Source organism: Necator americanus, chromosome I (assembly GCF_031761385.1).
Source record: "Necator americanus strain Aroian chromosome I, whole genome shotgun sequence".
Classification (NCBI taxonomy): Eukaryota; Metazoa; Nematoda; class Chromadorea; order Rhabditida; family Ancylostomatidae; genus Necator; species Necator americanus.
In genome coordinates, this window is record NC_087371.1 from 10,739,203 (window position 1) to 10,753,736 (window position 14,534).

Genomic DNA, 14,534 nt, shown 5'->3' on the forward strand with positions numbered 1-14,534 from the left:
GGGTGATGCCTTCAATCGCAGGGATGATCTCCCGACTCCAGCACACCAGGTCAATAATTTTCGGCGGTTTATCGCAACGAAACGAAGTGCTGCTATCAAAGATTCGATGTTACGCCTAGATATCTGACCTTTTTGTTTTGGGCACCAGCGGTGTGGTGGGCAATAGCACTTTTTTGCAATATTTGTGTAACTTCAGCAATATAACTGCGCAAGTTACAAAATTCGTACTTTCCCAGAGCGTACACTCAAACGTCTGATGACATTTAGTACAAGTAAGGCCGCCGCAAGCAGGTAGAAATCAGACTTGTATGCGCGACTCCGTGTATATTGGAAAGGTTTCAGAAAACCTTGACATCAGAAGTTTGAAATGAGCCACAGATGAAATATTTCTTGCTCTGAATTTCTGCAGTTTCACTCATTTAAAAATTTTTAAAGCTCTCTACAGGAAAAATGAGTATCCAGAATATCTCATTGTAGCTGCCACAGTATTAAAATGCACAAAACATGAATCAAATCAAGTAGGAAGCTCTTCTTGCGAGCCAAGAATTCGCATGAATCCTTAGACCAAAACGGTTTCAGATTTAAAGATCGCAAAAAGATGCTCATAGCGTTTAAAAAGCACTGCATTTCAATAGCGCAAGAGAATGTTAGTCAATTAGAGACCGAATAATAATTTTGTTGCCCTTAATAACATCCGCGCTGATTGCACAGATTGATAAATTCGTCTGGGACACCAATTTACAAGTAGATGATGGCTTTATTAGCAGATGTGGAAGGAAGAAACAAAAAAAATCTCAATTTGAGATCGTCGCAATTTTTTCTCGTGTTTTCAGTGCATAGGTTAGTCACCTGTCCCAAATCGGCGAAGGTGAGAGAACGGAAGAAACTCCGTAGAATCCCTTCGCTCTATGCGAATTTTCTTCCCAGAAAATCTTAAGACTCGACCAAGAAGTGAGCTGGGATGAATTTATATCTTTCATCAAATCGACCGATATTTTTAAAATATGAATTCTAGAAAAGGAAAATAGTGGAGAAATCCAAAAATAAAAATCCAGAACGCATCATTTGTGCAATAGATCCCAGGCGGGCGCGCTGTGATGAATGGGGACGAAGAAGATGACCGTAGAACTAATGATGAACTCAAATGAATCAAACACTAATGGGAAACACGGATGAAAAACGTTGTATTGGCGAACCGGCCATATTAATGGAGTTCCTAGGAACTGGAACGAGAGTCTTCGAAAAAAAACCATGTTCATAGCTTAGCAAATTTACCAGATGTAAGCAGCCAGTCCTAGCAGATGACCTGCTAAGTTCCCCCCCGCTCCAGAGTCTCAAAAAATCTCAATTATAATGTTCGGTATCTTCACTATGGTTTCTTTCCGTTCATTCCAAGGAAAGATAAAAACCGGGCAACAAAATGAACTCCATAGCGTTGTCCCAAATCTGTTTGAGGACATTTAATCCACTACGGCCCAGGGTTTTGCTTGTGTTCAAATGATTGATTAGGGAATAAATAGTTCATAGCTCAAAAAGTTCAATGAACACTGAAACCGGTTGGTTTAGGGGTACTACGAATGAACTTTGGAGCGAAACATCGCAGATTCCAATCGCCAGAGAAAAACTCCCCACCGAACAAGTACTGTAATTTGACAACAGAACAGAAAAAAAGGTAGAAATAAACGACTAGATGAAGAAAGAACCGATCCAATACCAATTTAAGCTCAAATTAATGATTTCCTCCGCGGCCAATCACAAAATCAAAACAAGTGACGAACACGGTGACGTCCAACGTGGAATAATGGCACTAAATTTGATTCCACTCCACGTTTGCGTGGATTCCGCCCCACCGCGACGCAGCCGATGGAACCCGATGGGCGTGGAATTAACATTAGAGCACGAAATTGTGACAGTGTCACATAGACGTTATCCTCGACATAGTGGAATTTCTGGGTCTTGCGGTGGTTCCCCGCGCCACCAACGGTTGAATCATCCGGAAAAAAGGGATTTCAGCGTCGATCTGTCCGACGATTGGTCGTAATAATTTTTTTTTTGCAGTAAAGAAGCATATTTAGTGTGGTTTTTTTTTCCATAAGTAAATGTTGACAACGGTGAATCTTAGCAGAGTGCAGAGTGAGATTTGGTAAGGGGTTACCACTAGCCAACTGAGGAAAAAGAAAACCTGAACTAACTAGGGTGACGGTGAAAGATGGTTGGAATTTTCTTCTTTTTTTTTTTGAGAACCTGTGTCCAGCTTCTCTTTAGAAAATCCCCTTACGTATCGTGGATTTACTCTCGTTAAACTGCAGCTTCAAGTCTTTGGACGATGAATTTCTGATGAATAGTTTATTTCGGTCAAAACCTCGGAGATGAAGTTTGGTGCAGTTGCGTACGCGAGTGCGCTTGAAGCGACGCGGCGGAGCTGCACTGTAGGAACAACAATGGAACTATTTTGGAAACTTTATGGTATGTTTTCTCTTCTAGAAGGGTCTAAAGTGGTTCGATGAATAATCGTATGTTATTAAGGATGGACTCTAATCCTGAAGCATCCTATGTAGATTAAAGTTCTAGAAAAAGTTCATCGTCTTTGTGCGGTCATAGATGATCTCTTCAACGCTAAGGAGAATGCCGAGATATCATTTCTAAGAACAAGGAACAATGGACAGAAATCACTTGTGGGTAGGGCTGTAGCGAATGAATAAGTCGATGCCAGAGGATAGGATGATCAAAGATCAATGATGGTATGTTCAATATCGAAACGATCGTTGTTCATTTATTTTCTACGCTCTGAAAGGTGTGTCGAAAAAAACACTCAAGAACAAGCAAAAACAAATTCTGTAACTAGAAGGCAGACGAGAAGAAGACAAAGATTACAGACTATTAATACTGTTAGGTTTAGTCATAGATAAGTTATGTTCAGGTGCATGGCATCTATTGTTATTGTTTACGCATATGATGGGTTACCCAAACAAGGTATTTTTGTTATCGCTAGGGAGGCAAAACTTCTCGCACTTTTTAGACAGTATTCTAGTGTCTATGCACTAAACCTTACAATTTTTTTTGTTCACCATGAAAACAACCAGAGAAAAACGGTCTCACTCATCTGCTACCGTCGCCCTAGTTCGTTTAGTTCCTTTCTCGTCAGTTGGCTAGTGGATAATCCCTTACCAAATGCTTGGTAAAATTCACCGTTGTCAGCATTTGCGTATGGAAAAAAACCACAGTAAATAAATATATGTTTCTTTACCGCTAAAAATAAATAATTAGACCAATTTTCGGGGGGACCGACGCTAAGATCCTTTTTTTCAACCGTTTTTAGCCGGTGGATTCACTGCAAGACCAAATATTTTACTATTTAAGATCTATGTGGCATTGACATAATTTAGCGCTCTAATGTTAATTATTTAGAAAACAAATGGAGAATCAAGAAATACACTAAAACCATGTGATGCTTTTGGAATTTAAACAAGTTAATGAAGTTCTTAAGTTAAACACGTTAATTAAGCTAACAGAATTTAATAACGGCTCAGAATTTATGCAGCGTGTATGACGAAGGAGTGATAACCGGTGGGCGGCTAGAAAGTAATTTGTCGAATTTCGTTCTGGAGATGTGACCTTGAAAGACGAAACGAGGCATGAGGTCGTCCTTCAGACGTCGAGGACGGTATTTTGGGGACAATATTGGAACAAAATTCACGTCAAACACCGAGAGAGTTGGCAGAGAAGCTCAGTACGTCACAATCACAGTAAATATAGAAGAAACAGAACGGAAATTATTTATGACTCAATCTAATAGATCAAAATATCGAGAAGTGTTTCTCAGAAGTTCTTTCCCCAAAATAGAATTTTAATTAAGATATTAATTAGCAGCTAGGCTATCGTGTCCAATGACGAATCCAGTGGAAGGAAAATGCGGCGGTGTCTGGATAGAACAGGGGAAGGGTGTAGATCCGTATCTCCTACGTACAAGAACATATACATTCCTGATCACGAAAAGCGGACTTAGAGCCGAGTTCGACCGTATCCTTTGTTTCCTCCTCTATTCGAACTGGGATACGAAGAGCGGAGGAAAATCCGAGGAAATTAAAAAAAAAAAAACATTTCGCGCAGCGAAAGTGAAACTGTACGCCATAGCATTAATCAAGGGAAAAGTGTTTGCAAATATCATAGTCTCATCAGATTAGGAACTGAACACGCACTGCCGATCGTGCTCTCTCGGCTTGGAGCGTTACGTCTTCGGCATAGGCGAGCGATAGCGCCTTTCCTTTCTGTATACGCCGATCGATGGGACGACCGATCGATATTGTTGTGTCGTCGAACGGATTCATGGGGCTTTTCTTTCGTGTTCACGGATTGTTTTTCGTGTCTTTTTTTCGTAAGGCCTGCACGATTGTAATTTCTTCCCAGTCGTAATTGCAGCGAAGAACTTCTTTGTTCTAATCGATAAGCTTCGGAGAAATCCAAAAATAATACGGACAAAATTACATGAACATTTTCGAAATTTTTCCCAAAAAGGGCAGAACTTGATTTTAAACTCTTTTGCATTACTCTGATGCTTGAGGAGACTAAAATTTTTGCTGCAAACTGCGCAATGCACTTTTCCTCGCAAAAATGACGTGCGGACAAGATTGCATCATTCTGATGCAAATTGCACGCGTCTGGCTCATGAAGGCGGAGCCCCGACTGAGCTCTGGTCAAATCTTCAGCAATCAGCCTGGACAGTGGATATTTCGATATAGAAGCTTACGGACCCATCTCTGATTGTCTGGTTGTCAGTTCCTTTGGAGAAGATCCCAGTAAACTCCTGGAGTAGAGCTTATACTTCATAATAGTTCCTTGTACTTCGTGGAGGTGCGCGATTTTGGCAAATAGTGCCCTCAACTGCTCGTTTCGTCCGGTTTCTCGGTATTTGCTACGTTGATGTGCTTAACAGTGCATAAGTGCTTGTTCCGCGTATTCGTGTATATGTGTTCTGCCCTCAGCCGCCTCCTCATCTCCCCTCCTCAGTGTGTGTGGCCCGCTTAGCCGCCCCGCCTTTTTACTATGTGTGCAAGCCGTAGTGTCGTCGATAGCGCTCGCAGATGAACAGCTGCCAGCTCTTTTTGCAACTAATGTCGAGGTCGAGAACTCGTCCACTTTCTGGTCACTACAGAAGTTCTACTTCCGACCAAAAATTCCATCATATTCCCCCTAGACTTTTCTTTCTGAATTCTGAATTGTTGCTTCAATGCTGACGCTGTTTAATTCTGCTCGAAATCTCGGAAGAATCGCTTGTGATTCATTTTCGCTAGGTCAATTTTGTCTTCACTGACAAGTCGACTGGGTGTAGATTTCCGTCTATGAATACCCCACAATTTCTCGTCTTTTTTTTTCTTAAAAAAATCCACATTGATGGAACTAGATACACCTTTGCACTTCATGTTTTTAATTTTTCCTCTGCTTCCAGACATCTTCTTCTACTTCCCATTTGGTAAATTTTGCTTCTTTGGTCACATAACTTGTTCAAAATCCCCGAATTTTATTTTTGGTGCTTTTTTCGAATTATAAATGAATCCTCCGATAAGTTTTTAAAGTAACTCATCCATTAAGATCTTTCGAGCGAGCATATAATTCCGCCTATTTGTCAGGGATGATCAGACCTAGATTTGAGGAACGAAATGATCATTATCGGTAACGATCTGACTGTGCTTCAAAGAAAAAACTTTTGAGACCTTCTTTCCCTTGCGCGTTCCGGATCCGAAAATTTCTTCATTTTTCCTGTTAAGGTGGAGTAATAGTCTGTTTTTTTTGTCTCTTTTTTCCAGAGGACATGATCCTTTATTTATGGTAATGCACTTGAAATTGTATGGCTTTTCTGAGCTTAGATCATTTCTGGTTCGCATTTAGTTCATTACGACGATGATAGTTCACTTAGATCCATGAAGATGAAGGTTTTCATTTATATGCGCACCAATTTACTGTAGAAGATTCGTATTTTGATGCATAATTCTATCGCATGTCATCATATAACAGGTATTCATTCCCCCTCTAATATTTGTTCAGTTGTGGAATAGGCTAGAATTTAGCATGCTGTTTCCGAGCTCTTTTCCTATTTTTACTACACGACTGCCCAGAGGCTCTGAGTGCTTGCAGCGGCACTAAAAATATCGAAACATCGTAGCGTGGTGTGAGAAAAAGAGCTAAGCTGTTCGTATCCAACCTCATTGCTTCATTCGTATCAACCGTATCCATCAAATCGTACCATCGTCATTCAAAGTTTTCAAAACAGTGATACGTACATATACGGAGCGAATTTATATAGGGTAAAAGAAAGAGAAAAGATAATTTTTGTCTGCACAGGTGTTCCACAACTACATTTCCACTATCTTCTTCTCAAAAACGTTCCATTTTTCTCACTCGACGATTACGATCACAATTACTAGAGGACTGTATTCCCCAAACCAGCGATAAAATATCCTACCGAATATATTCCTTCGCGTCCGGATATCTGTTGGATATAAAAATCATGTTTGTCTAAGTAAAACTAGTACGAAATTGCGCTGTTTTCTGGATGTGGTCGAAAACAAAACAAAGTCAGCTTGTTTTCTTTTTCTTTTTAACAACATATCGTTAGAAGAAAATCAATGTAAAAGAAACAAAAAAAGTTAATGTTAGAAAAACATAGCGTTAAAGTTAAGCATAGCGCTAAATAACAAGCTCTGAAATCCCAAGGATCACAAAAAAAAGCACCTCACAGGCCTTGGCTTCTTTCAAACACTATCCTTTGTTTATGTCGCTGATATCTGTGGACTATGGTGAATTTTGGAACATAGGTTGAAGAGAGGCTTACGGCTGCTTCTAAATCAATGTAGAGCTCGATAGAAGAGTTTACTTCAACAGCAACTCCAGGAGCACTAGAGAAAAGCACGTGGATACGCACGCAACACGCACGCGTATCGATTATCGCGCTATCGATCGACGGGTACGGAGAGAGAGTTCTCACCTCTGCCAAGTACGTAATGCGTCAGGCGGACACAATACGCTCAGTGTCTTCTGCTAACCTAAAACTAGGCGTACGTGTCATGTAATTCTTGAACTTTTCGAATATCCGTGCACAAGTGAGTAAGTGAACAAATAAATCCAGCTGTATTATTTCTATCGTATAATCGTATTCGCTTAATTTCTCCTCTAACCTGAACTAAAGATAGACAAATTCTTTCCAGACATGGGTCAAAATGAGGAGTCTCAAAAATTGGGCTCCCCATCAACCGCAGTGAAGCTGAAACCACGGATATCCCTGTTCAACGGATGCACTATCATTGTCGGAGTCATCGTTGGTTCGGGTATTTTTGTCAGCCCTAAAGGTGAGCGGAATATGCGAAACTGATACGTCTTGTTATTGTGATTTTTTATCTGCTAAACTATAAATGTTTGTCTTTATAGGTGTGCTTCGAGAAGCAGGAAGCGTTGGGTTATCCTTAATTGTTTGGCTTCTTTCCGGAATGTTCTCCATGCTTGGAGCTTTATGTTATGCTGAGTTAGGTACTGCTATACCAAAAAGTGGAGGTGACTATGCCTATATCTATGAGGTATGTCACAGATCTACGCACTCAGTGATGTTTAAGGAGTTCCTTAGTGATAAACAACAGCCATTTTTACTCCTGCTTCACATTTTCTGATCCATTCAACCATCTAAAACCTTTAAAACTAAATTTTGAATTGCGAAGAGAGCGGTAACGTAGAAAATGGAAAATTTTTTACCTTGTAAACTGGTGAATGACCTCGTGAGCCTGGTCTCGACCCTAATTTGGACACGAAAAAGCTTGCGACAGATCCGCCGGAAACTTGCACCCGACAGCGGAGGGCGCTGTTGCGGTATGGTGACGTTTGACATGCGCGTTTTTCTTTTACCTTCCGTAATTTCAGGCATTTGGCCCATTGCCAGCTTTTTTGTTCTTATGGATGGCTCTTGTGATCATCAATCCGACATCGAACGCTATTATAGCGCTCACTTTTGCTAACTACACGCTAAAGCCATTATTTCCGAACTGTGAGGTCCCAGTAGTAGCTGTGACACTACTGGCTGCATGTGCAATAGGTATGATCGGGTTAAGAAATTGATTTGAGGAAGCTTCTTCGTTTTCTTTTTAATTATTGTTTTAATACGCATAGTAAGTGGCTTAAACATAAGTAAACTTTAAAACGAATACATAGACAAGTGGCATTATCTAATAAAATCCTTTTCTTCTTGATTGAGTCATTGACTCTTAAAAAAGATAATACTTATTAGGAGCTCTCCGATGCTGAGCAAATATCCTACGCAACTATTACAGAACACTACATTACTATTACAGGAGAAACAGATTAAATTAATAATTAGACTTTATTTGATTTAATTGAACAGTTATTCCTAATACAATATTGTTCTCTTATTATGCATTATCGGTTTTTTGTTTTAGTATTTTGCCACACTACCACATTTCTGGTTTTAGAAGTTTTTTTGAAGTTTTTGGGGTTATTTTAATTGCTTTGAAACCGAAACCGTCCACTCAGCCAAAGTGTGAATCTCCAAATGAAAAAAAATGTGAAGAGGTGGAGTGAAAAGAGAAAAAAAGAAGAGAGAAAGAGTTGCATCAAAAGAAACAACGAAAAAAAAGAAATGACGATCTGAGCACCGCTACTTCATCTTGCGATTATCTCTGAGAATTCTACGCACCGATTATCGCTATTTATTATATTTCCATGGAAAAAGTAACTAATCACTACGTCTGATTTCTCTTAGAACGCTCTTTCGTTCCCTCGTTTTCCTCTATTTATGTTTTTTTTTTTTGTGCGTGAAACAAGATTGCCTTTCATCCATCTCCTCATTTGTCTTTCCATATGTTATCTCTCTTTCCTTTTAACTTTTCTCTGCATCCCGTTCCCTTAGTTTTTTTTGTATTTGGTGCCGCCAACGAACAACACTTTTCCTTTTTATTCCTTTAATTTCAAACTTCGCCGTGTCTGACGTACTTAACTCCTTTTCTATGACCGCAGGTGTAGAATTATTGATCGATGGAAACTTTTTACAATATCTTGCCCATCCAGCTCTGGGAGTATTATAGTGTTTGTTCGCATCCGGTGGCGGCTCGTTCAAACATAGGTGTGTTGATTCTGGCGGGGATCAAATGAACATCTGGGTATCAATTTCTCATGATTTATTTATTTGAGACACTGATTGTTTCTCAGGAGCAGAAACTACTTGGTAAAAAGGGCAGCCGAATGCAATTGGATTTATAGCTAGATGGAAGCAAATATTCTCGGGAATTTTTCAGGATTGTAAGCTCAAAGATAACGGATCTGAAGGAAAAACATGATGACCTTTGTTCACAAAATTGAAATGAATGTATAAGTCCGTAAAAACAATATTGCCATGGCGAGATGAGTATTAGTAGATAGATGAAGATGACGTAGTATTTAATAAAGGTAATAATCATCCTGCCATATAATAACAAGCTTATTCTGTCACGTGTGTGTATGTGTATAAGGAAATTCCAGAAATCCGTAATACGGGTCCCATGGCGTCGGATTATTACGCGGCACCGCTAAGCGTCAACACCATCCTTATCACTACGACGATGACTTTCACGTCATTTCCTGTGTGAGCATATGATCCTGTGGTAATTTTCGAGGAAATGGAGGAGAAAAACTCATACTTCCAATGATATTTCCAAATTGTGGCAATACCAAAGGATTATAGGAGTGAAATCAAGTTTGAATACTCTATGAATGACGCATTCTAGAAGAAAACTACGAAATCATTTCATTTCGTCATCGTTTCATTATTGTTTCATTTCATTTCATATTTAAATTTTTAGGAGAAAATAACGAAGAATTTGTCGTTAGAGAAAATACAAATTTAATTTTACAAAAAAATTATATTAAAATTTAATTTATATTTATATTTTTTTTTATTTTTTATTTTAAAAATGTCACCGTTTTTAATTTGTATTAAAAAGTAAAAGAACGAACAAAGCGAGCACCACAAAAATTCTGATGCCCGGCGTTGGTCGGACATTCAGACTGATAATAAATAATCAACTGAAGTAAAATTAAAGGTAAAATTGCAACCATAAATTCATTTTATTAGAAGTGAAAACTCGAAACATTAAGAGAAAAGCACTCTTTGAGTTTAGGTGCACGATCCAGAATTGAAGGAATCCCTGATTTCAAACAGTAGTAACGAACTTTGCCATCACTGCTGCTCCTCACAAGTGTAACATTTTCGATGAATCGATTGAGAATTTTTCTTCTTTTGTTCTGTTCCAGCGCCTGTCACAATTTTTGTCATTTTTAAGTGGGAGAAAGTTCGGTCACTAGCTAAAACGACAGTCAGTCAGATTAACGAAGGAGTGAAATGAAAATTAAAATTAAACTAAAATAAAAAATTAGTAAGTAAGTGCAAAACAAAATAAGACGTAAATACTTAAAGAAAAGAACCCACTGTTGGGACTTCACCGCATGCCGACTAAAAAATTCAGAGAGCTCAGACGTGCAGCTTTTTCAACTTCTTTGTCCTTTTCAGCGCTTCTCACCTTCATTAACTGCTACAACGTGAGATTAGCGACCCGATTCAATGACATTTTTACGGTAGCGAAGGTGGCGGCGCTAGGCTGTGTGGTATTAGCCGGGTTCGCATGGTTAGCCATGGGTGAGTTGATCAGTAATTTACTTCTGCCGCGCGATCAGTCGTTGATCGGCAATTTCTCTTTTTTTTTCTCATACTGCAAATTGTTTTCATTCCCTTTCCCACTGTCATATCATTATTTCCAGGACACACTGAATATTTTCAAATGCCGGATTTGCTGGATGGAAGTCAAGTAGAACCTTCTACACTAACTTTGGCCTTTTATTCCGGCGTTTTCTCGTACACAGGCTTCAGTTATCTTAACTTTGTAACCGAAGAGCTTAAGGATCCGTACAGGTGGACGAACTGTTCTATTGCAAACCATAACATAGTTATAACAGATCTTGATTTAAACGCTTTTTTTTCAGAAATTTGCCACGAGCGATTTATATCTCACTTCCGGCTGTCACTTTGATCTATATGTTCGTCAATTTGGCTTATTTTGCTGTGCTGTCAGTTGATGAGGTGCGAATAGATCTATGGATTATTTTTGGAAACTACTATAAATAGCAGTAGTGTGGGCCACCTGAATGACAGAAAAAAAGTTTTGTGGGTCCCATATTTTTGAGTTGTTTGATGATGCAGGTTAATTAATATATGACAGTATTCGATTCTCGGATAGGCTGTTAATTTTCTTCCGCTCTCTACTGTAGAAAAACTTTTCGGAAATTTTGCAGATCCTTGAGTCGGATGCTGTGGCGGTAACGTTTGCCGCGAAAGTGATGGGACCATTCGCTCCGCTAATGCCACTGTTCGTCGCCTGTTCATGCATCGGAAGTCTGAACGGCATACTCTTCACCTCATCAAGAATGTTTTTTGCAGGAGCGAGGTGAGAGCTTTCTTCTCTACCATAGAAGACATTCTTCCTGTATTAATTAATAATAATCAATAAGAAATTATATTATATTAACCAATGAAAAGGATAAGGATAAGGACAGCTTTGACCAATCCACGTGGGGATGCCCCTACGCGTTCCACCTCAGTTCAGAATTGTTTGAGGTTTATAAAGGGGTGTGCAGCTTATGCAATGACTTGTCGGGCCAATTGATCTATCAAGCCAGTGTTTTTTTCCTCCCATACAATTATGGTATCGATTTGTCGAGTTCGAAAGGATGAAAGTTTTGGTTTGGGCCTAGGAAAGCGTCGAAGCATCGGCCATCTAGTCACAATCAAACCTCTTACCGACTGCGCCACATCCGCTCGTTGCCCGCAGCGATAACTTTGTTATTTGTAGTACAAATTGGTAGAAGTATATAATAACAGAGTTGTCGAAGTTTAAGAAAACCATTCATTAGCAAGCGCTTCGGGGTGCAGGCTATGCATGTAGTACTGAGGTCGCATTCGACACAATGGGTTCTCCTCTCGCTAGATCGCTCGGATTTGACTCCTTTCCGAAAATCAACTTCGAGTATACGAAGACGTTCAATACGATATATCATCTGATTCCTATTGCAATTTAAATGTTATTTTTCCCGTGAAATTCCACAACATTCCTACACCAGATCTTCTAAATATAGCAGATTGACAGATTCCTCAACACTATTAATCAACAGAAGCAGGCAAGTTTTACACCTCACCGTCGTCCATTTCGCCATTAAATACGTTCTGTGTTCACGACAACACCTATTCATATGACAGGAACATGCTTCTCAAGGATAACAACGGGAACATGCTTTGGCATCGGGGCTAATCCACAGATCTTTACGTTTCCTGCTGCAATCTTCTACACAAGGAACGTTTTCGTAACACAACTCATAATCCAGAAAAATCCATGTGTAACCTCATTGAATACGCAAGTGTAGCACACTCACTAAGAGGTTCCGCTATGTCTGCACGAGGTTCGAATCCGCCCAAGTGCCAATGAAGCTTTTCATTTCTCTGGGGTCGATGAACTGGTACCCGACTTGTTTGGGAGGAAAAATCCTGACTTAAAGGCATCACCCCACGAATCTGGGGTGGTACGGCTCTCAGGTGGGTTATGCCTATACGGGATCGTAGATTAGGAAAGGGGGTGATTCCGTCCATTTCTACCTGTATCAGTGGAAACGGACGACCCCGGAATGCTGTTCCTTTCCTGACGGCTTCTATTGCAATGCGCCACGTTTGCGCCCCACCCCCGCCTGGGATTCGTCGAAAATCCATTCGATAGAGATTAACAGAATCACCCTCTTCCCCACGATCTACGACCCCGTATAGGCATAACCGACGTGAAACCAGTACCACCGCAGATTCGTAGGGCGACATCCCTTTAACACATCGACTTGTCCCCGCATGGCACAGGTTAGAGAGACAGCGTCAGCTGTTCGTCACCGCCGGACACTTTATCCTTTGGCCCCATCAAAAACACCTCATTTGAAGTTACAATTTGTGCGAAAGAAATTCATAAGTCTGGTACGCTGGGAAATTCGTGTTCATATGAAAGGTAATTAAATTTGAAAAAAAAACCATGCTGAACAAAGTGGTATTATAGAAAAACCAGTTAAAAAAAGATATAGAAGTAATGACGTTTCTGCGGCATAGTTCCAACAATTTAGAACTGCCCGCTATATTCTTATAACTAAGTTCACTCTGCGTAGAGCTGATGGCATTCACCGAGAATATTCTGAAACTCAGAACGAACAGATCACTGCTGTCAGCAGTCCTAGAGAATGTACTATTCCACTACAGCTCAATTGGGAATTCTCCAGCTTATTCGCTAGTAGGGCGGGTGCGGTGTAGCGGTAAGAGGTTCCGCTTCCTGCACGATCGATCGGAGGTTCGAATCCGCCCTAGGGCTCACCAAGCCTTTCATCCCTCCGGGTCGACAAATCGGTACCAGACTTGCCTGGGAGGATAAAAGCACTGACTTGACACATCGGCTAGCCACCGCAAGTCATTGTGTAGGCCAGTTACACGTTCGTAAAACCTCAAACGATTCTGAATTGAACTGAACGTGGAGGCGCATCCCAAGCGGATTGATCTACGCCAGAAACTTTATCCTTTATTCGCTAGTAACGAAATCACCAATGTATTGATCACACCAGAGATAGCACTTTCCATTAAGATGGACAAATGCGAATTTCAAGGACAGACAGCGTGTCGGAAACAAAAAGTGGATAAACGACCCGTTATTATTGGTGTTTTTTTCAGAGAAGGACAACTACCCGAAATGTTATCAATGATCTCTCTCAATTACTTCACACCGCTTCCATCGCTACTCTTCCTGGGAGGTTTAGTAAAATTCTGGACTGCTATACTTTTAGAGTTGGATTTGAGTAATCATTGTTTTAGCAGCATCGGTCGCTATGCTTTTTGTGACAGATGTTTTCGTATTGATTAATTATTGTGCTTTCTCGGAAAGTCTAGTAGTGGCAGTTTCCGTGGCCGGCTTGATTAAGCTGAGGTGGACACAACCTAAGGCAGAGGCGCCGATCAAGGTGCGAATCTTGTTGGTTTTCCAGTGTCAGACAGGCAAGGATGTCTCAAAAGACCAGCAACTCATTACCAGTTGTTAACAGCCATTTCTAGCTAGATACAAGAGGATTTTGTCTGCTTCCAGGTGAATATCCTCATCCCAGTGGCGTTCCTGTTATTATGCTGCCTATTTCTGGTGCTACCATTCTTATCGCAACCTGTAGAATTAATGGTAGGCGTGGCAATCATCCTGTCTGGTGTGCCAGTCTACTTTTTGTTTGTGAAGAGCACAAAGAAACCAGATATCATTTGTATCCCTTGGAGTAAGTAGCGCTACACTCTGATAGTGTGACTTATTTACTTATGTGTCGCTTTGCAGCTTGGCTCACTCACTGTATCCAAAAGATGTTGTACTGTGTACCCGAATGCGAAGAGAAGTTGTTGGAATAGTTCGAAATTTGCAGATTTTTAATAGTTTTGATATTTATGTTGTTAT

General features: G+C 40.2%; 1 protein-coding gene across 2 annotated transcripts; it reads left to right on the forward strand.

The window, feature by feature from the left end:
- Nucleotides 1–2,924: 2,924 nt before the first annotated feature.
- Nucleotides 2,925–14,488, forward strand: RB195_005113 (uncharacterized protein; the record flags this gene model as incomplete). 2 transcript variants are annotated; one of them, XM_064177413.1, is made up of 12 exons in its annotated part: nucleotides 2,925–2,973; nucleotides 7,203–7,343; nucleotides 7,423–7,568; nucleotides 7,906–8,077; nucleotides 10,544–10,669; nucleotides 10,792–10,942; nucleotides 11,014–11,110; nucleotides 11,323–11,474; nucleotides 13,775–13,854; nucleotides 13,916–14,061; nucleotides 14,184–14,361; nucleotides 14,418–14,488. In XM_064177413.1, the coding sequence occupies 12 exons, from the start codon at nucleotides 2,925–2,927 to the stop codon at nucleotides 14,486–14,488; spliced, it is 1,509 nt and encodes a 502-aa protein (XP_064034538.1). The 2 variants fall into 2 exon arrangements, with proteins under 2 accessions (XP_064034538.1, XP_064034539.1); XM_064177414.1 differs by lacking the exon at nucleotides 2,925–2,973 and having other exon boundaries at nucleotides 7,205–7,343.
- Nucleotides 14,489–14,534: the final 46 nt, after the last annotated feature.